This window comes from Capsicum annuum, chromosome 8, assembly GCF_002878395.1.
Source record: "Capsicum annuum cultivar UCD-10X-F1 chromosome 8, UCD10Xv1.1, whole genome shotgun sequence".
NCBI classification, from domain to species: domain Eukaryota; kingdom Viridiplantae; phylum Streptophyta; class Magnoliopsida; order Solanales; family Solanaceae; genus Capsicum; species Capsicum annuum.
Window position 1 is genome coordinate 100,415,656 of NC_061118.1, and position 21,752 is coordinate 100,437,407.

The following is a 21,752-nucleotide window of genomic DNA, read 5'->3' on the forward strand; positions in this document are numbered from 1 at the left end:
TAGGACATTTGGTCGGTATGTTAGACACCTTGGACGACCTTGGGACTTGAAGGGAGGATGTATTATACTTCAATTAGGGTTTTGGTTCCATTACTTTGGTCTGTTTATGTATTTTAACATGTATTCATTCATTGTGCTTATGGTTATGTCCATGATCGGCTAAACACCCTTTTTCGGGGTTAAGGCCAAGAACATGAGTATTATTGTTATGAATTGGTTTGGTGATGGTTGTTTATCACTATTTTAAGGATTCACGATCCTTAGAATAAATGTATAATCATCTTGTGAACCTAGGGGGAGAAATAAGAGGATAGAACGTGGAATAGATAGAATAGGATAGTAATCTTCTAACTGAGTGAAGTTATAATTTGCATTAAGGATAGGAATATACCTAAGTACCCTATTTGGTTCATTTACGGGATTAAATATGAATGCATTTAACTTATATCTCACATCCCCACTCAACGATGTAGTTGTGGCGCTAAGTTAGATAGGTGATTAGAGGCTCAAAAGACCATGATCATAAAATCAACAACCAAGATAATTAATCTAACCAATGAAGTTCTATAGCATAGTAAGATTGTTTGCAGAGCCTTAACCCTGGGTTTATCCCCATTGATTGTTCAACCTTTACTTTACCTCATTGTTTATTTTATGGTTACTTATAACTTTCAAACTCTTGTGGTTACGTTTGCACTAATTTACTCATAACAGTTGAACTAAAATTGGATAGTTGCTTAACACTATTTCATGTGGGGTCGATACTTGGATTTCTTTAAGGCCACTATATTACTTGGGTGGACAACGTACACTTTCGTGTGCACTTGGGAGCAACAGTTGACCTTGTCTTCCATGGTATATTTGTGAAGGTATCAGTGCAAAAGTTTGTCATTTCCTGGCCCATGATGCGCCAGTATTTTTGGTACATCATTGGATGGAAACTATCTAGCCCAGGGTTCTTAGTTGGTTTGAAAGAGAAGGTGTCCCTTTTGATTTCATCCAAGGATGGGATGGATTGAAGATAAGGGTGGTCCCTAGGATCAATAAAGCCATGAGTAGAAAAGTTGTTATGATATCTTAGAAAAGAAAAGCCATGTTCAGAGGGGAAGAGGAGAGTGTGGAAGTTGAGGATCTTCTCATAAATATTTGACTAAGAGTAGACCCAATTTCCTTGGTTATCTCTCAAGGAATTAATCCTCTTTCTTCTCCTCCTATTGAAGGTAGAAGTGTGGAAGAATTTAGTGTAGAAACTTCCTCAGTAAGCCAACTTATTTTGGACTCATGTCTGAGAATGTCACTGAACTCCTGAGCTAGTTCCTTCTCAAGATTCTAAAGGAAAGAACTGTGAGGGAAGCTTGTGTCTCCCTAGATAATAGCTAGCCTAGACAGAAGATACTTCTTCTTATGGAAAATATTTCCAAATGTGTCTCTGTTCCACCTTTTAATTTGGATTTTAATGTAGGAGATAGCACTGAAGAGGTGTGAGGAGTTCTCAAAAAAGCCTTTGACCATATTGGGGAAATTAGAATGGGAGCACCATAACCTAAAAGGGTTGTTTGAGATGGGGATGTCTTTATTGAGGGTGACAAGCATAGGGCAATGATTTGAATATGACCTGGGAAGATGAGAGACAGAGGCTTCAGAAAAGAGTTTGATCCAGGAGGTAGTAGCAAGACATCTATCCAGCCTTTCAAGGGTGAGATCTTTTCTATTTTTGTACCTCTTGTTGGTCTAGGTATATCTACCCTTGAAACCTAGGTAAATAAGCTTGCACAAATCAATGCAGCCCCAAAAGCAACCAGCCTTATTATTACTTATACTATTACCTCCAAACTTCTCATTAGCTTATAGGATCTCATTAAAATCACCACCTACGAGTCAGCTACCATGAGTAGTGTCCTTCATAGTATTAAAAAATTCTATCAGTTGATCCCAAAGAATTATCCTATCTTCAAAACTATTACTAGCATAGATAGTACTAAAGAACCAGAGTGGGGGAGGATTTTGTACCTGGACAGGCACATGAATGCCTTGAGAGAAGATGGAGATAGCATTAATGTCAAGATCCTCCTTTTCTACATAATGACAATACCCTAGAATTTTTAGTAACAAGGTATTGAAGATGGTTGTTGAAACTAAATACCTTAGTGAGAGCTTAATGATCACTCATTCTAGTTTCCATATGAATAAGGAGGTTGGGTTTATGGAGACTAATCATGGAAGTGTAGTGCCTCCTGAAATCAGCACGATTAGCCCCTCTAGCATTCCATATAATGCAGTTCATCATCATTTGGTATGTTGGTTGTGGAGACTCCCTCTGTGTCTCCTTGCCCTTATTTTGAGAAGTTGGAGTCCCCTAAGGTTTTGGTTCCTTTCTCTTTTTGGAGAGAGGTTTCATAGTGGCTATAAATAGGTTCTCCTTCAAAGGATTTGGTAGTAGAATTTATAATGCGGGTTTGGTACGGTCTCGGGGAAGTAAAATGATTATCATTTTGCTTACCAGGTCCTCAGATTTTTGGGTCAGTGCTTTTTCTAGGGTGCTCACCTCTGTTCTGGGTACTTTGAGAGATGCAAGGATTTCGTCAATCTCTTTTTTTTCCTTCAGTACCCTCATTATTTTGGCTTCTTCTGACATCTCCAATGACAGAGGGTGGGTTGGTGGTACTTCTATGTTTGGGAATAGTGTGGGGACCCCAAAGTTTTTTACAAAAAAAGGTCCCCTATCCATTAACCCCTGCTCCGTTATTGGAAAGAAGAAGAGGCTTTGAGATGTTAGGTTCATCTCTTCTAAGATCAATTCTAGAGTGATGCTCCCTTGATGATTTTGGTTAATTATTTTAATCATGATTGTCATCCAGACGTTTGGACTAAAGGTGGCTATTTCTTGATTCAAACCTTCTATCACTACTTATGCTAGATAATGTGGGTTTTCAAGCAGTAAGGTAGTTTTTCGACCTCTCACCTTGAACTTCAGTGGAACCATCAGGTTTTGTAAACCCATCTCCAATAATGAGGTTGGGTGATGGTCCAAAGGTAATGGCTTAGTGGTGATCATAATCGAGTCTGTTGGTGGAAAGCTCATTTTGAGGGATTTTTTGCCTTCTCTAGAATTAATCGGAAAAATAATGGATGGATAAAAGGGGGATAAGTAAAAGTACAAGAAAAAAAAGGTGAGATTGGAGAGAGAGTAGCCTTGATCATTATTGCTAGGTAGGATAGCTAATGATGTAGTTTCAGGTTTGTCAGTGAGAGTCTCGTCATTGACATTGTGTCACTGTTATGATTGACATTGGCCAACATCTCATTGAGAGAGAGATGAATCTCCAAGACTGAGATAAAATCTAGGATGACAAATCTGAATATCAACATATGTGATGGATAAGTGATCTTTCAAAGGAGGTGTTATACCATTGACTTGAACACAGTGAGGTTACTAAAATCATAGATCGAACCTGGGCTCGGATTTAGAGACCTTTCGACCATTGAATTAGGTTGATGACTATAGTATTAACCTTGCTAGAGTCCTTTAAGATGGCCCATTGGGTGTGGGCCTTTTCTTATTCCTTTTTGGGTTTGTGGGAATAGAGTTATTAGGTCCATGGATATTTTTTTCCAAAGTGGCCCGTGCCAGCTTTAGCCTTACCTTGGCTTTGCTGATGTTGACGCTGCTATTGGCAGTTTCAAGAGTTTTGTAGAGAAAGTCTCTGGTTTCAAGGAACTTACTTGTGACGGTGTCGAACAAGTTCACCTTGATTGGTTGAGTTGAGCTGGATGTCCCCTTGTCTTTAGTCTGTTGGTGGTTGCAGCTCCTTTTTTTCCAGCGTGAGACTGTCGTTATTGTCCATTCATCACTTACTTCTTTGGTGGTTGCTTCGTTAATCATTGGGTTTTGGGTTGGTATCTGTTTTGGAGAGTCTGAGCAGTTAGGTGCCACATGTCCCAACCTTCCACATTCTTTACATAGAACACCCTCCCCTTCGTAAAGAATGGGTTGTTTATAGTTGCCCACTATCACTGAAATCTTCACGGGGTCTCCAATGGTATTTGGACACAAATTCTTGAGTACTAGCCTCTTAGAGTAACGGGCGTGCAAGAGTCCACCTTAACCAGCCTCCCTATTTTCCTTCCAATTCATTCTAAGATATCTCTAGCATAGAACTCTATAGGTAATTGTGGGAGTCTGAGCCAAATTGTTGTGGATAAAATTTTGTTTTTGTGGAACAAAGTTAGGTTCCCAGATTCTGACAGAAAGAAAAGCTCCAACTACGAATCAAGGTCCATCTTGAAAGGCTTTGGTATTCCTACGAATCAAATTTGACTCTGTAGAAATCCAAACCTAGATCTATGAAAGGGATATTGCCTTTAAGTTTCTGTAGCTTTTAGAGTTTCGATTTAAGGTATAGGTGGTTGAACTTCTTCCCAAAGGCTTTTATAATGACTGAGAATCTCCAAGGAGCATACAGTCGTTGCTTCTCTGTTGTAGAGATATGAATAGCCTCCTCAATTAGATCTGTAGTAGTGGAGGTTTCGACATTTTGGCTAATAGGGTATGTGGTGAAGGTGCAGTTTTTTTCCATAACTATGTCACTGTATGTGACTCTTTCCTTTGGATCTTTTGAGATTTGGCAACCATCTATAGCCGAAGGTTCCGGTGGGGTTAGTAGGGGTTGGTCCCTTGTGTTAGTGGAAGCTTGGATCATGCTTGCGTTCCCTTGTGTTAGTGGAAGCTTGGGTCATGCTTGCGTCAGTAGTGGTGAGTTTAGAGAGATGGTGGTCGCTCTCACTTAGAATCTCTAATATGTGCTTCTTCATGTAGCAAACTTAGTGTGAGATTATAAATTTGTAAGTATTAAATTGGATAAAGAAAGAGAATTTTCTCTAGACATTGTATGTAAATTGTAACTACCATCTTACTTTTCATATAGTTCTCGAATACCCAATTTTAAATATACAATATAATCACCCACCAGAAGCAATAAAACTCACATATTGATAAAATCGACTCACGGAGGGGATACCATTTATGCCGTTTTAAGTATTTATATTTGGTCTAGACTGTATAGGGATTCCACTTCCGTGTGCTAAATAAAATAACCAGTCCCCAAGCCTATTGTGAAGAATAACAAATATGCAAGGGCAAATACAGTACTCCATATGAAAATCAATATGCATTCAGGCAGAAGCTTATTAAGTTTCAGCAGCTATCCGCATACAAACAACATTCCTTTGCTGAGAATAAGTACAAGCAACACTCTCCAGAAAAAAAAAATTAACTAAACCATTCATGTTTCTACAGTTCGAATGAAGTAACAATACAAGAGTGTAAATGACATATCGGTTGCAGGTCAGATCTGAACTAGCTTATGTCGATTTCATCCGTATGAATGCAATGGGAAAACCAAGAATCTCCACAAGTAATACTCCTACAAAAAGGACAAACCATTGGCAAAGAGAGAAAATACAGCTACCTAATGGCGCAGAGAAAGAAGTACTAGATCATGCCGTTTTAGAAGGCCATGTTGCTTGAGCTGACATGATTATTCCCACAATCACTCCAAACAATCCCAGCGCACTGCCAAAAATCTCGATCACAAGAATCTTAACGAAAAGGGTGGAATTTTGTGCATCTGACAACGCACAGCTGCTACCAATAATCCCTACGCAGAGCCTGTTATAGGAATATATTTACAAAGATGGACAAATGAAACAAAAGCAAGCTCTGTATCTGTATGTAAACAAGTTTCTTTAATAAGAAAACATGACAAACCCGCAAACAAGGTTGGCAAAGCCCACAATAATTCCGGAGGCAAAAATTGCATATCCTGCGCGAAGGGACTCCGCTGCATATATTTTTGATGTTGGGACACTCTCTAATTTCGTTTGCAGAATAATTGCCACAATAACTCCATAGATAGCAACGGCTTCACAGAAAATCACACTAAACGAAATAAAGATAAGTTAGCCTTTTGCTTCAGTATGAAAAGGACAAGTCACGTGTATTCAATGGCCATAAGTTTGTTTCAATCCTTTGGAACAAGTACTATCAGTGAGTCAGACAGTAGAGTATTTTGAGAATGCTCACATAATACACCCATGACATCAATGTGGGATGGATATCCCAAGACAATAAGTATTGATATAACACAGTTTAACAGTATGCTGCCACGTTATTGTATAATTAGCCCCTAGGGGTTGTTGAGTTTGTAGATTAGGTGGGATAAGGGAAAATTAATTATAATCAAGAAATTTGGTCCACAAATTGTGTTGATGATAAATTATTTCGTATCGACGTGAAAAGATCCTGAATAGATTGGACCTAAAAAAGAGTTCCAGTAGTCGACCCGGAATAACTTGAGATTGAGGTTGGTTAATTGGTTGACTGATTCCATTAACTTTTTGAACTTGGGACTGATGAGGCAATTCCAATTTCGCCTTCACGATAGGAATTGGACAACTCTTATCCCAAAGCACCATATCTCATGCCTTTTTATTACCAATTCGTTTTGAAGTAATATGGTTTAATTATACTGAACTATTTTAGTATGATTCTATATATTTACAAAAAGGGCATATTTCACACAACTTAAATCATATCTCTAGTCCGGCCTATACAGAACAGATGAGCATAGCAAATATTACAATCGATGACAATCTCACTGACAAATGTTTCCGCTATATTCAGCACTATTACAATTCCACTATTTTGCCCAACCCCTGAACGATTCCCAGCTCAAACAACACAACAAACTAAGAGATCAGTAGAGCCTCTACATCCAGGTAGCTGATTATGTCTTTCTAAGTTAGTCAAGGAGAAGGTTGAGTTTGAATTGCTATCTTTATCCAATACTTGTTGTTAGAATATGAGTAGGAACAGGAATAGTATATAAAATCCTATTTGGAAAAGGATTGTAATGTAGTGTCTATAAATAGGGTCTTAATGTAATTATGTAGATACATAATTCAATAATATTTTCTCCATTATTTCTCACATGGTATCAGAGTCATCTGTGATAAACATTTGAAACGAAAAAAATAATTGCCAGTCATATTCGTCAATTTCAGCGACTGCACAATCTGTTGATTGTGTCATCTTCTGGTTTGTAAGTGTTGTGCGGAAACCAACAAGACCACGAACCCCGAAACTTTCACGCTACAAAACCCCAACGAGAACCGCCGGAAAATAGCACCTCACACGCTCTCTCACGCCAGCGAGAGTGCGTTTTCCGACGAGATCTGTGTCACGCACCCGGAGATTCTGATCAAGTTTCTTAGTTTTTCTTTGTTTGTTGGAGTCGTCTAAGTCTTCCGACCATATTCCGACAACTTTTTCCAAATTCTGAGTGCCGGAGTTAGGGTTCCGGCGACTTTTAAGATTTTTTGCCGCGAGTTTTGTTTTCCAGTTCTATTGTTTTCGCCTAGTTTCTTGTTGCTTTCAAGCAAATATATATATATATATATATATATATATATATATATATATATATATATATAATATATATAATATATTAAAAGTGTGAAGGACCTTAGAAATGTTTGAACTTTTTTGCCCTTCATTAAAGTCCTTGCTTTAGACAAATTCGTCTTTTTACTATTTTGTTCTAATATTTAAGAGTTAAAAATTAATTAAATATATTTATGGTCAAACTTTCCCTTAATAGAAGTCATTAGAATTTCAATATTCTTTCCTAATTTAAGGGTTAAAAATTAATTAAATATATTTATGGTAAAAAAATTTTCCTAATTAGAAGTCATCAAAATTAATGACAACTGATATTTTTTTTCATTAGTTTAAGAATTCTAAATCAACTAAATTTGATTTTAAGAAAATTTGAAAAATCTAAAAATAAATATAAAACTATTAGAATAAGAAAAATTTAAGAAGTACCAGATTTCTAAAAATTTTTAAGTACGTAATAAGAATGTAATCAATGATTTTGTAAAGATTTGACTTTAAAAATAAGAAAAATATTAAAATATTAAAAAAAATAATCGTAAACACAAATATGAAATTTAAGAAGTACCAAATTTCTAAAAGTTTTAAGTACATAATAAGAATGTAATCAATGATTTTGTAAAGATTTGACTTTAAAAAAAAAAAATATTTTAAATATTAAAAAAAATAATGGTAAACACAAATATGGTTCAAATTGATGTGTCTCTCTTAGCACGTTGCAACAAGGAAAAGAGGTACTATATAACAAACGCAAAAGTGATGATCCATCAATCAGTTGAAACTTCTGGTGGTAAAACATATATGTGTATATGTTTATGTTTATATTATTATATTAAAGTGTGAAAAAATTTTGAAAGGTGATTTAAACCTTTACACTTTATTTAAAATTTTCACAATAGACAATCATTTAATTTTAAATAATCAAACATCACACATACTAAGGCACGTGAGGTTAAACTAGTACATATATATGTGTGTGTATATATATACACACATATGTGTGTGTATATATATACTAGTGTAACCGCACGTGCTTTGCACGTGTAACATTTAATTATTTAAAATTAAATGATTTTATCTATTATGAAGATTTTTAATACTCAAATCACTTTTCAAAAATCTTTCACACTTTAATATAATAATGTAAACATAAATATATACACATATATATTTTACCAATTTCAAGTGGTTGATGGATCATCACTTTTGCGTTTGTATACATCTTTCCCTTGTTGTCACAGGCTAAGAGAAACGCATCAATTTGAACCATATTTGTGTTACAATTATTTTTCTTTTTATATAAATATTTAAAATCTTTCCTTATTATTAAAGTCAAATCTTTACAAATTTATTGATTACATTCTATTATGTACTTAAAACATTTAAAAATCTGAAACTTCTTAATTTTTTCGTATTCTAATAGTTTTATATTTATTTATAGATTTTTCAAATATTCTTAAAATCAAATTTAGTTGATTTAGAATTCTTAAACTAATAGAAAAAGTATCAGTTGTCATTAATTTTGATGACTTCTAATAAGGAAAGGTCTAACCATAAATATATTTAATAAATTTTCAACTCTTAAATTAGAAAAAAATATAGAAAATTTGTTGTATTCTAATAAGGAAAAGTTTTTACCATAAATATATTTAATTAATTTTCAACTCTTAAATATTAGGAAGAAATAGTGAAAAAGACGATTTTGTCTAAAGCAAGGACTTTTAATGAAGGGCAAAAAGTTCAATTCACTTTTCTAAGGGTCTTCACACTTTTAATATATTGTAGATATAGATATATATACATATAAATGTGTGTGTGTATGTATATATATGTCGTTTGGGTGTGATATTTTTTGGTCCAAAAATACGGGGATTGGAAATTCAAGCCCTAGATTACTTCTGTGTATATATATATATATATGTCGTTTGGGTGTGATATTTTTTGGTCCAAAAATACGGGGATTGGAAATTCAAGCCCTAGATTACTTCTGAACCATTAATACAACAACAACATATCCAGTGTATCTCCACAAAGTGGGGTTTGGGGAGGACAAAGCGTACACCGTCCATACCACTACCTCAAATGAAATAGAGAGGCTATTTCCAATAGACCCACAACACGGGATTTTGAACCATTAATAGGAGGTTCAAATTATTTAGCTTGGGCTTTCTCAGTTGAGCTGAGCTGCAAAGGTCAAGGTGTCCAAGATCACTTAAAGATCAAGGCTAGTGTGGTAGATGAAACGGCAAAGTCTAGTGAGGCAGATGCGAAAGCCAAAAAACAATAGGAGAAGGTTGACGCTCAATTATGCAGTCTCTTATGGCGCGATCTATTAATTCCAAATTGATGCCCTTGTTTCACCCATTCCAGACTTGTTATTTAGTTTGGGAAAAAGGCTCGTTCTTTATACACTACTGACATCTCGTTTTAATGATGTGATATCTCGAATGACCAACTTAAATAAACAAGAATCCAATATGTCTTACTTGGGACCGGTACAAGCAGTCAGGGAGGAATTTAAACATTGAAACCCGTTACTACGGATGTGGAAAAACAACAAAAGCAAAGACATTGTTTCTAGTTCTTGCATTTGCGGGACTACCTACTGACCATGATTCGGTACATGACAACATTTTGGCTGGTCCTGCGGTTCCTACAACTGATGAGTTATTTTCTCGTCTACTTCGTCTTGCCGCGCCTCCCAATCACAAAGTAATTTCATCATCCACCGTTGACTCCTCTATTCTCGCATCTTAAACCATAGAAAAATGAACATATCAACTTATGGAAATCGACGAGGAAGTCATTTTGGAAAATCTCGATCTAAGAGTAGTTATTATCATAAACTTGGACACACTCAGGACATATGTCATATTTTGCATAGTCCACCACCTAGTTATGATCCTATTGCTATAAAGGAATATAATAAGCTCATTCGGAATCGAGCAAGGAAGCAGACATCTCCACAGTCTAACCAACCATCCAATAATGCTCATATTGCTTAGACAAAATATGTTAAGTTCCTTCAGTATCTATAATAGCCCAACTTATTATTTTTTTAAAGAAGGGTTAATTGATAATTTTAACCGATTATTAATATTAATTAAGGGAATTAAAAAGGTCCAACCAAAAGCCTCCTTCAGTTTCACGCTTCTAACGCTACAAGCAGAATACTTGGGGTATATATTGCTACCTTTATTCTTGGAAGATATCAGCAAGCAGCGTAGGAGAAAAACATATAAGTTGGAGAAAACAGATGTGGGATTGAAGCTTTTCAGTTGTTAAGGTAAGAACTTTTTCATTGTTCTTTGGCATAAAAATTAAAATACACGTACAATAGGGCAATGGTTGCTCATGATATTAGTGCAGGTGTTTGTTCATGATGTTAGGTAATAGAATAGAATGAATTGGGGCTTATGATTGGTCTGGAATGAAGGGATTAATATTGGTTAATGTTGAATAGGAATTCAAAAAAAAAAAAAAAAAGAGCATAGTAGCACGATCCCAACCAATTAACCCAGAAGTTGTTGTTTTTTTTTTTTACTTTCAGTTGCTAAATTGTTATTACTTTAAGCAATCATCCAATAGGAAATAATCATGATTAAAGCAATGATTGGTTGGCGATAAGAGCAATTATTGGCTTCTTCGTGGCAGAAATATAAACAGTGAACTTATTAACATTATGGGTTAGAAATCATTAGTTATTATTTTGAAATTTCTGTTTTGGCAGCCTTCCCTTATTAGATTATTCTTAATTCATGGATAATAATGTGAGATATTAAGGTTTAGCTTTAACATCGAACAATAAGGATATTGGGATTTGACCCCGAATAATATAATTGATATCGTTATTTAATATTTTGCATAGATTAAAGCCATTGAAGGCTATTTAGTTGGTGGTGTTCTACGCATTGTGAGGTTGTGGAACTTGTCATTAGCGAGGTAAGTGAGACTTTAAGCTTTGATGCTTGCTTTTCAAATCTGATTTATAAAAAAAAAAAATTATTTTTCTGCCTAGTCTATGTGTTGGGACAAGCATGAACTTGGTAGAATCGGTGGTATTTGACTGGCTATGGATATATAATTTATGAGGTGTATTGAGAATTACTTAGTGGTATATGTGAGATGACATTGGGGCGTTGAATATATTTTCTTTGCTGCCGTTAGTCTCTAAGGGCATACATAGCTGTTGTAATATGTTAGGGGCATACTTATGCTGCCGTAATATGTTAGGGGCTTGTACATGCTACCGTAGTAGACTTTTGGGTCATTATATAGGCTGTCGTGGACTTGTCGGGGTGCTAGGCCAATCACCTTCATTGCCGTTTATGACAAGTCGTGAGAGTTGATTGAGTTGAGATATAGAGAGACTTTTTGGACTTCCGTTTGGATCTTATTGAGCACTACTTTTATAAGAGATATTGTGTGCATATTATTTATGTATTTTGTTGTGCCTTGACTTTTTCTAACACTTGTTCTAAGGGTATTAAAGTAGAGGGTCGATGATCTTACTGGGTTATATTTATATATAGCTCACTCCTTACTTGCATATCTGCAGATACAGTTGCAGAGGGGGAGACTTGTGGCTGTCGATTCTTACGTGTAGATTCTGTCGCTAAGCTGAGCCTTCGCATTGTTCCTGAAGGCTGTCATCCAACTTTAGTTATTTTTAGATTATATATCTTTTCGTTGTGTTTGCATGCCCAAAAGTCAAACTCATGTAAATTTGTTTAGATGCTCCATGGTCTAGTGTGGGATTTGGGGCTTAAGAGTTATTATCCAAGTATTGTTGTTTTCATAAACCGTATTACTATAACTGGGTGGTTAACTACTTTGCGTTTAATAATTATTTCATGATTTGGAGTTGCATAAGTTTTTATCACAGTGTTTGTAGACGTTGTGAATGTATGGAAAATTGGTTCTCCCGGTAAGTGGTGTTAGCGGGAGCCAGTCACACCTAGAGGTTGTTTTGGGACGTGACAGTATCAAGCAAACAAAAATCTCCATAAGTAGCCTCAATTGCTCAGCCCGATGCTTCCACTGCTGGTAATTATTTTGCTTGTATTTCACAGTCTAGTACTCTTGGATCATGGGTCATGGATTTAGGTGTTTCTGATCATATTCTAATAACAAATCACTTCTGTCTGATCTTGTTTATTCACTATCTCTTCCTTCTATTACTCTAGCCAATGGGATCCAAACAAAACCAAGGAGTTGGACAAGCCAAACCCCTATCTTCTGTCACTCTAGACTTTATTCTTTATGTCCCTAGTTGTTATTTTAATCTTACATTTGTTAGTCGTTTGACGCATGCCCTTCATTGTGGTATAACATTTTTTGATCACTTTTTCCACATGCAGGACCGTAATACTGGATAGACAATTGGCACAGGACATGAATCACAAGGGTTTTACTATCTTACCTCTTCAAACTCCTTCAGAGCATGCTTCGTTATAGACCCTCTAGACCTAATTCACAAACATTTGGGACATTCGAGTCTATCTAAGCTACAAAGGATGGTACCTAGTCTAGTTTATCCACATTTGATTGAGTCGTGTCAACTTGGGAAACAACCCCGTGCTACATCTTCACGTAGTATTAATAGTCGTTCAGAGTCTATTTTCTCATTAGTTCATTTTGATAGTTGGGGCCCTACACAGTTAACCCATAGGATATCGTTATTTTGTTAGTTTTATTGATTATTATTCAAGATGTGCTTGGGTTTTCTTAATGAAAGATTGAGTTATTTTCTATATTAAAAAGTTTTTATGCTGAAATACAGAGCCAATTTGTTGTTTCTATTCGTACTTTTTGTAGTGATAATGCCTTAGAATACATATCCTCTCAGTTTCAGGAGTTTATGACTCACCAAGAAATTATTCACCAGCCATCATGTTCATACACCCCTCAATAGAATGGTATAGCAAAAAGGAAACATAGGCAGCACAGTGAGCTGCACGCACTCTTCTCACTGAATCCCATGATCCGTTGCATTTTTTGGGGCGATGCAGTCCTCACATTTTGCTATCTTATTAATAGAATGTCATCATCTTCTACTCAGAATCAGGTTCCTCATTCCATACTTTTCCTCAGTCACATCTCTACATTGTGCCCTCTCGTGTTTTGGAAGCACATGCCTTGTTCATAACTTAGCTCCAAGAAAAGATAAAAATTAGCCCTTCATGCTCTCAAATATGTCTTCCTTGGTTACTCTAGAGTTCAAAAAGGGTATCGTTGCTATTCACCTGATCTTGGTCACCACCTTACATTCGTTGATATCACATTCTTTGATTCTCATCCTTACTATACATCTTCTGATCATCTTGATATCTCTGAGGTTTTACCGATACCTCCGGTCTTACCTGCACCAACCTTTAACGAATCTACGATTATTCTACATCTCCAGCTGTAGTGCCGCCACTTCTGACATATCATCCCCATCCCCATCCAACATTCATGTCATGAGCCAGACGTTGCTACTACTGCGGACTTGCCACCTCCTAGCCAATCAGTTGCACTTCAAAAAGGTATAACATCCACTCGTAATGCTAACACATTATACTTTCTTGATCTATCATCGTCTATCATTAACCCATTATGCTTTTGTATCAACTTTGTTCTCTATTTCCATGCCTAAAACTACAAGTGAAGCACTTTCTCATTCTAGACAGAAGCAGGCTATGATTGATCAGATGTCAGCTTTACATGCGAGTGGTACTTGGGAGCTTGTTTCCCTTCCTGCAGGTAAATCTACCATTGGTTGCCGTTGGGTCTATGCAGTCAAAGTTGGTCCAGATAGCCAGGCTGATCGACTTAAGGCTCGCCTTGTTGCCAAAGGATATACTCAGATATTTTGGGCTAGATTATAGTGACACTTTCTCTACCGTGGCTGAAATAGCATTTGTCCATCTCTTTCTATCTATGGTTGTCGTTCGTCATGGCCTCTTTATCAGTTGGACATTAAGAATGCTTTTCTACATGATGATCTTGAGGAAGAAGTCTATATAGAAAAACCACATGGTTTTGTTGCTCGAGAGAGTCTAGTACTGTCGTATGTCGCTTGCGCAGGTCACCCCTTCAAGCCTGGTTTGGGAAGTTCAGCACAGTAATTTAGGAGTTTGGCATGATTCGTAGTGGAGCTGATCACTCAGTATTTTATCGACATTCTAAACTAAATCTGTGTATTTATTTGGTGGTTTATGTTAACGATATCATTATCACCGGCAATGATCAAGATGGTATGGCTAATTTGAAGTAGCATCCCTTTCGGCATTCCAGACTAAAGACCTCGACAAACTGAAGTATTTCCAGGTATTGAGGTTGCTCAGTCCAGATCAGGTATTATTATTTCTCAACACAAGTATGCCTTATTCATTCTTGGAGACAGGAATGATGGAATGTAGACCCATTGACACTCCTATGGATCTGAATGTTAAACTTTAGCCAGGACAGGGAAAGCCACTCAGTGATCCTGAAAGGTATAGGCGGATGGTTGAAAAGTTGAATTGTCTCACAGTGACTAGACCTGGCATATTTTATCCTCTAAGTGTTGTACGTCAGGTTATGACTATCCCCTGTGATAGTCATTGGGCTGCAGTGGTTCGTATTCTGCGATATATAAAATCAGCTCCAGGTAAAGGATTACTTTTCAAGGATCGACGTCATGAGCATATTATTGGATATATAGATGTTGAACGGGCAGGATTACCCTTTGATGGACGTTCTACATCCGGACATTGTGTTTTAGTAATAGGTAATTTGGTGTCTTGGAAGAGTAAGAAAGAGGGTGGTTGCTCGATTCAGTGCGAAAGCAGAATATCGAGCAATGGTTGTAGCAACCTGTGAGCTAGTTTAGATCAAATAGTTGCTGAGAAAACTAAAATTTGGAGAAATCGATAAGATGGAACTTGGGTTGATAATCAAGTTGCCCTTCATACGCGTCAAATCCAGTGTTTCGCGAGAGGACTAAGCACATTGAGATTGATTGTCACTTTGTCAGAGAAAAGATACTCTCAGGAGATATTGTTACAAAATTCGTGAAGTCAAATGATCAACTTGCAGATATCTTCACCAAGTCCCTCACCAGTCCTCGTATTAATTACACATTTGTAACAAGCTAGGTACATATTGTATTCACCAGCTTGAGGGGGAGTGTTAGAATATGAGTAGGAATAGGAATAGTATATAAAATCCTACTTGAAAAAAGATTGTAATGTAGTGTCTATAAATAGAGTCTCAATGTAATTATGTAGATACACAATTCAATAATAATATTTTCTCCATTATTTCTCACACATGTGAAGGAGAGACAACAATGCCATTGGAAAGTATGCTAATTTTGTGGAGGTATCTGAAGATACTAGCATAAAATGACACCTAAGTGTAGTCCTTTGTGTTTTTTTGAAGTCCTGTTACAAGGATATCATTAAATTTAACAGAGCAGCAGCTAGGGTGGCTGGAATTGCTGGAAAAGAGAACATAAACCTCATATTTGCACTAGAGAACACAAGATTTTATGGATATACTTGTGTACAGGAGTTTCCTCAAATTAATTAAATTATTTACCTTACCCCCACCCCCACCAAAAAAAAAAAAAAGAACACATGATTCTTTTCCTTTTCTCTTTTTTAGAGATAGAGAGAGAGCAGGATACAACTATGAAAAAGAGAAAAGTGAAAGATGGGGAATGCAGCTTTAGTAAACCAGGAAAGGAGACCAAAATGGTCAATAGCTAGGCAAGCACATAGAATTTTAGGTTATGGACACAAGGTGGTGTTAAATCTATAACTGAAGTAGTTAGCCGTGGATCAGCGTCCTTAAGGCGCTCTACAACCAGTGTACATGTGTAAAATTTGAAAGGATAGACACCCAAGGGTATGGCCTAGTGGTCAATGAAGTGGGTTGAGACTTGAGAACTGATAAGTGGTGATTTTACCACTTAATTATATCTCTTTTCTTATGTCTTTGTGTTGCCAATATATAATATGAGGCTAATTATCGTTTGAATTATGTTTATTCAGATATTTCGAGATTTAGAAGGAGATTTGAGCAATTGAAGTGGAATCAAGAGGAAAAGGAGCAGAAAGGGACCAAGGAGCTGCATGCTCTCACATGCCGCAAAAGCATCCAAAGGACCGCCAAAAGCGGAGTCAACTATCCAAGTCAACAACCGCAAATGAGGACCCAAAACCGCAATAACAGTGGTTAGCATTGAAGTCAGAGACCGTATATGCGGTCTAGTTACAGCAAAAGTGGCAGTTGGTCAAAGTCAACAGAGCCACAAAAGCAGCTATTTGTCCGCAAAAGCAGTCATCGGGTTCCAGATCTAGGAAAAAGTGGAATTTCACATTTTCTCAATTCAAAACCACATAAAAATCGTTCCAGCCTCCTTGCAAAACATCTTTGGCTATTTTCTCAAGCTTGGAAGCTAGGGTTCTTGAGAGTGAAGATTGAATGCACTTTAATGAGAATTTGTTTTTATTTCCTCAACTCACCGTTTTGTAGTGATGAATCTTGGGTGTAGTTGTTCATTTGGTTTTGAGTATTGTGTTTGATCCAAAACAATATTTGTGTTTTAATTTCTATCTTTTGCTTTTATACTGATTGAATATGAATACTAGCTATTCATGAAATGGGTTTATATTTATCTAATTAATTTTCATGGTTTAATTGCTTTCGAAAGGGATTGACCAAACCTAGGACTTGCCCATAGAGGAAATTGAGATTGGAAAAGATTAATTAGCGCGATTTGAGACTTTAAACCTCATCTAATGGATTCGATCTAGAGATAGTTGAATCCTAGTGTAGCCTATGATTGGAATATCTTCATTGTCACTTAGCTAGAATTCTAGAGAATCTAGTTAAGAACTATTCACTTTTGGTTGAAAGACGTTCGTGGATGACTAAGATTCCAAGGCTAATTTCTTAACTCGTGATTAATTAGTTAAATACAATGGATCATTGATATTAATTGATTCCCCGATACCAATTCCCTAGTTTTCCTCGCTTGTGAAGGTCATCGATCACTAGTATCCTTTTTGATTACTATTATCTGGGTGTTCGTTCTATATCAACCCCCTCACCCCCACAACAAAAAAAAAAAATTGTATCAATTGTTTCGATTCGGGTGAGTGGTTCATAATTCCTTATTTTCTCAATCATCCTTCATATTATTCCATGTGGGATCGACTCCGACTCTTTAGTTGGGTTAATATATTGCATTGATCATCTACATCTCTTCTTGAGAGCTGTATTTGAACGTTATCAAGAACCATGAGCTCTCAAATCCTAGCAAAAACAAAAAAAACTAGGTGAGTATCCGTTGCCGGTGGGAGGTGGTAGGTATCCATGGAATTAGTTGAAGTGTGCAAAAGCTGGCCCGGGCACCATGGTTATAAAATAAAATATAAGAAAATTGAAAGGATAGCAAAGAGCATGAATCTGGTGCAGGTAAAGAACATTAGAAAATGAATAATCATCTGTAATTAGGTATGAAAAAACTATATCAAGACTTCAGGTAATAAAATGATGATAAGATTGTTATGAAATCTGAATACAACTAATATACTAGAAGTTGTATTCAGATTTCATATTACAAGTAGTGAAATTCAGAACTTGACGTGCTAACTTTATGTTATTAAGTCTAAAGAGCTTAGTAGTTATGATATTTGGTAACTCGCAAATGTGCTAAGGAAATAAGATACAATGTTAAGGCTCTTGTGTTTTAGTTAGATCGTATACTACTGATCTATGTTGCTCAGACTCGACGGTTATGCCATCGAACCCGTCCCGACGCGACACTGGTGCGGACGCCGGCGCGGGATTCGTCTCGGATTCGGTCAAACGAATCCGGAGACGTTGACCAACATCAAGAAGAAAGTTGGCTTCATTATCGAAAGGGAGAAACCGGCGAAGGGAGAAAATCAACGACTGTAATTGTTGTCGTCGGTGAAAGGGTTGTCACCGGCGGAAGGGTTATCGTCACCGGAATTTCGATGGGGAAGAAAGACAAAATGGTAGAATGCTCATATCTGTGATTGTCAGTTGTCGCCGGCGGAAGGGTTATCATCGCCGGAATTTCGATGGGGAAGAAAGAGTAGAATGCTCAGATCTGTGATTGTCGGCGCTCACTGTTGGTGGTCCTATTTTTTAATAATTATATTTTTAAAAAAACTAAATTATATTAAAAAGGTAAACCTAATTTATTTAGATCTGGTGAGTGTTTGGCTTTTCAAATACTACTTCTAATTAAAAAGATTTTTTTTTTTCATATAAAAAAAAATACTACTCCTAATTTAAAAAGTAAGTAAAAGATATTACCTTAAAAGTGAAAAAAGTAGAGAATATTTTTTTAGGAATAAAATTTCCTTGACACATAGGAAAAAGTAAATTGAAATGACTGTTTAAATATGGAACTATATTTATAATATTTAATTTTTTTAGCCAAATCCCCGCACCCGTATCCATAATCGAATTCGCAGCCCCCAATCTTAAAAATTAAATTTTGACGAATCCGACTCTCGGATCCGCACCCGTCTCGGATAGCCGCACCCGAGTCCATGCAACTGAGCTACTGATAGCATTTTTGGGTGCTTGTTTACTGCCCAAGACTTGTCCCACAAAGTGCATAATTCCTATATTCATGATTCCTACCCAAGTCTTAGTTGGTTTTTTGTTTATAACCCAAGGCTTGTGTCATGAGACCTTTTTCCCTTTCATAATAAAAGAATGTGCATAATGGCTTCATTGTCATCTTAAGGTGGATCATTATTAAAATTTGATCACAATGACCAATCATCAACCGTACAAGCACACAGATATACGGAACATAGATATATATAGACGTGCACATTTCAAGAATACCTGATGTGTTAAGTGAGAATATGGTATGATATATTTTAAAATCTTTTATCTGTTTCCTAGTTAATTAGTTTGTATAGCTATTCATATAGCTTAAACTTGGCATATGTAGATGTTTCCTTCTGGATTATTCATATAAACTGGTTAAATGCATTTCAGTCCAGGGAGCATCAAATTTCAGTCTACTGCATTTGGTATCCTAGAAAAGAATCAATCTGAGCTTCTAAGACACAATAATTAAGGCATTCTTCATCTGAGAAATAAAACTAAATCCCCTTCTTCCATTCCACCTTGTGGAGGGATGAACTATTTATCAACAGGTGCTGACCTATGTAGGCGTACAACTAAGTCCCCTTCTTCAAAAGAATTTCACCGTTTATATGTGTAAATTACATTTCAAAAAATAAAACTATTTATATGATTATATGCACATCTTATTAAATCCTTTCACACGAGAAATGTCTCCAGAGTTCAGAGCAATGGTTGAGGGAGGCACAAGTGTATGAGGTCGGGCATTTCAATTCTATTAGCACAATTTCACTACCTTTTGTTGAACCCCCTTAATGAATTCATGTGTCCGTCCATGTTAATATCAAGCTAGTATTTTCTAAAAAGAACAAGCCTACGGGGGTGCTCGGTACAAAGAAAATTGTTTTCTTGGAAAATATTATGAGGAAAATAAGTGGGTTTCTTACCTATTTTCTTGTGTTTGATACATAAGCAAAAAAATATTATCCTACAAGCATTTATATATAATCTAGACAAATATTGTGGGAATTAGTCTAGTCTAGTCTTCTATAGCCTTGGAAATGAGTCCTTAAACTCCCCCCTTAATGAATTCTTATGTCCATCCATGTTAATATCAAGCTAGTATTTTCTCAAAGAACAATCTTAAAACTGCAACAAAAAACCGAATGCAACATTCCAGGATTCAAAGGATAATCTTATCCTATACTACCTCTATCCCAATTTATATAGTACAGTTGAAATTTCAAGATTCAAAATTTTAAACTTTGATAGTGAATTTAGAAATAAAAACTTTAATAAGTGTTTCTAAATAAAATTAAAATATTTAAAAACTACCTAAAAGTATTGCAAATCACAATAATTAACAATTTACAATATATTTTTACAGGCATATAAAAAGATTTCGAGTTAATTGGTCACATAAATTAGGAGGAAGGGAGTAAACTGTGAAATTACCTGATGAGATTCTTGGAAGTGATGCGAGGAGCTTTGATAGCAGCACCTATCAGACTACTTCCAGTAATGTAAATCCCCCTACCATAACACAAAGTCAAAAACTTAGAATCAGATTTGAATACCCTTTTAACAAATACAATCTTTTTTGCGTAACAAAAAAAAAAAGAAAGAATACCAAGCGGCACCAAGAACAGAGACACCAATAGCAATGGCAATTCCAACAGCGGAGAAAGTGTAAGGTGAGATCTGTATCATTGCTCTAGACCATGAGCTTGATGCTCCAACAACAGCCATTGTCGACATTTGTGAAATCTGATTTGTTAACAATATTTGATCTTCGATGAGATTGAGAGAAACGAGGAGAGGAGAGGGGTTGAAGAGAATTAAAAATGTGTTGTTGATAGCACGTGAGAAGAGCGAGAACTGAACAGGATACGCAACAGGGGTCATTCGGTCGGGATAACTTGATAATTACTCTCGAGATTAATAAATATGGGAAAAGACTTGTTTTCCCCTAAGTTGTAACAAAAATTCACTTTAACAGTTTAGCTATTAATTTAGTTTATAACTATTTAACCCCTTATAAACTTTAAAATATTAACAGCAGATGTGGCTAAAGAAAATGAGCATATTTTAGTTTAAAAAAAAATATATATTAAATGAGACCCACTTTAAAATTTTCAGATCCTTAATTTATTTTTGAGAGAAGTATACACTACTGTTGAACTTGTCGAGTTTTATTCATAGTACACGTGAATTTTTACTAGTCCTAAGTACCCCCAAACTTGATCTTTTAATACGTCGCGTGATCCCTTTTTGCTGAAAGTCCACTGCGTGTAACACACGCGCGGACACATAGAAATAATGCTGATGTGGCTGTCCACGTGGATAAATATCATCCACTTCTCTTATATTTATCCTATATTAAAAAATAAGTCTCTTCTACCCTTAATAATCTGATTTCTCTCTAAAAAAATTATATTTTTCAGTTTTCCTCTACTCCAAAATAGTGAATAGTTGAATTTTCGTCAATCAAGTAAGCTATTATCTAAAAATTTTATATTTTTTGGTGTGTGTTAAAACTATGAAATTATTTTTTCCGATTAGTGTTTCATAATAGTTTCTAATTAGTGTTTCGATTAGGATTTGAAGGAAAACCACATGCACAAATACGTTTATTAGTATAATTAACGGAGTAAGAAATTGCAATTTAAGTTAGGGACGTACAAAAATCAAA

The 21,752-nt window shown here is 35.9% G+C and overlaps 1 protein-coding gene across 1 annotated transcript; it reads right to left on the reverse strand.

Annotated features, from left to right (window-relative positions):
* Positions 1-5,153: 5,153 nt before the first annotated feature.
* On the reverse strand, positions 5,154-20,998 carry LOC107839044 (V-type proton ATPase subunit c''1). Its single transcript, XM_016682385.2, has 4 exons — positions 20,691-20,998; positions 20,516-20,593; positions 5,768-5,938; positions 5,154-5,668 (listed from the first exon to the last, which is right to left on the reverse strand). Exons 1-4 carry the CDS (start codon positions 20,963-20,965, stop codon positions 5,497-5,499), a joined length of 696 nt encoding a protein of 231 aa, XP_016537871.1. The 5' UTR covers positions 20,966-20,998; the 3' UTR covers positions 5,154-5,496.
* Between the last annotated feature and the right edge of the window lie 754 nt (positions 20,999-21,752).

What these genes read in the sequence shown, in the direction of transcription:
- LOC107839044 (XM_016682385.2), bottom strand. Translation starts at nt 20,965, where the DNA reads ATGACCCCTGTTGCGTATCCTGTTCAGTTCTCGCTCTTCTCACGTGCT. An exon ending in TCTGTTCTTGGTGCCGCTTG is followed by an intron (nt 20,594 to 20,690) that starts GTATTCTTTCTT and finishes GTGTTATGGTAG; the next exon opens with GGGGATTTACATTACTGGAA. An exon ending in TTTGCCAACCTTGTTTGCGG is followed by an intron (nt 5,669 to 5,767) that starts GTTTGTCATGTT and finishes TTCCTATAACAG; the next exon opens with GCTCTGCGTAGGGATTATTG.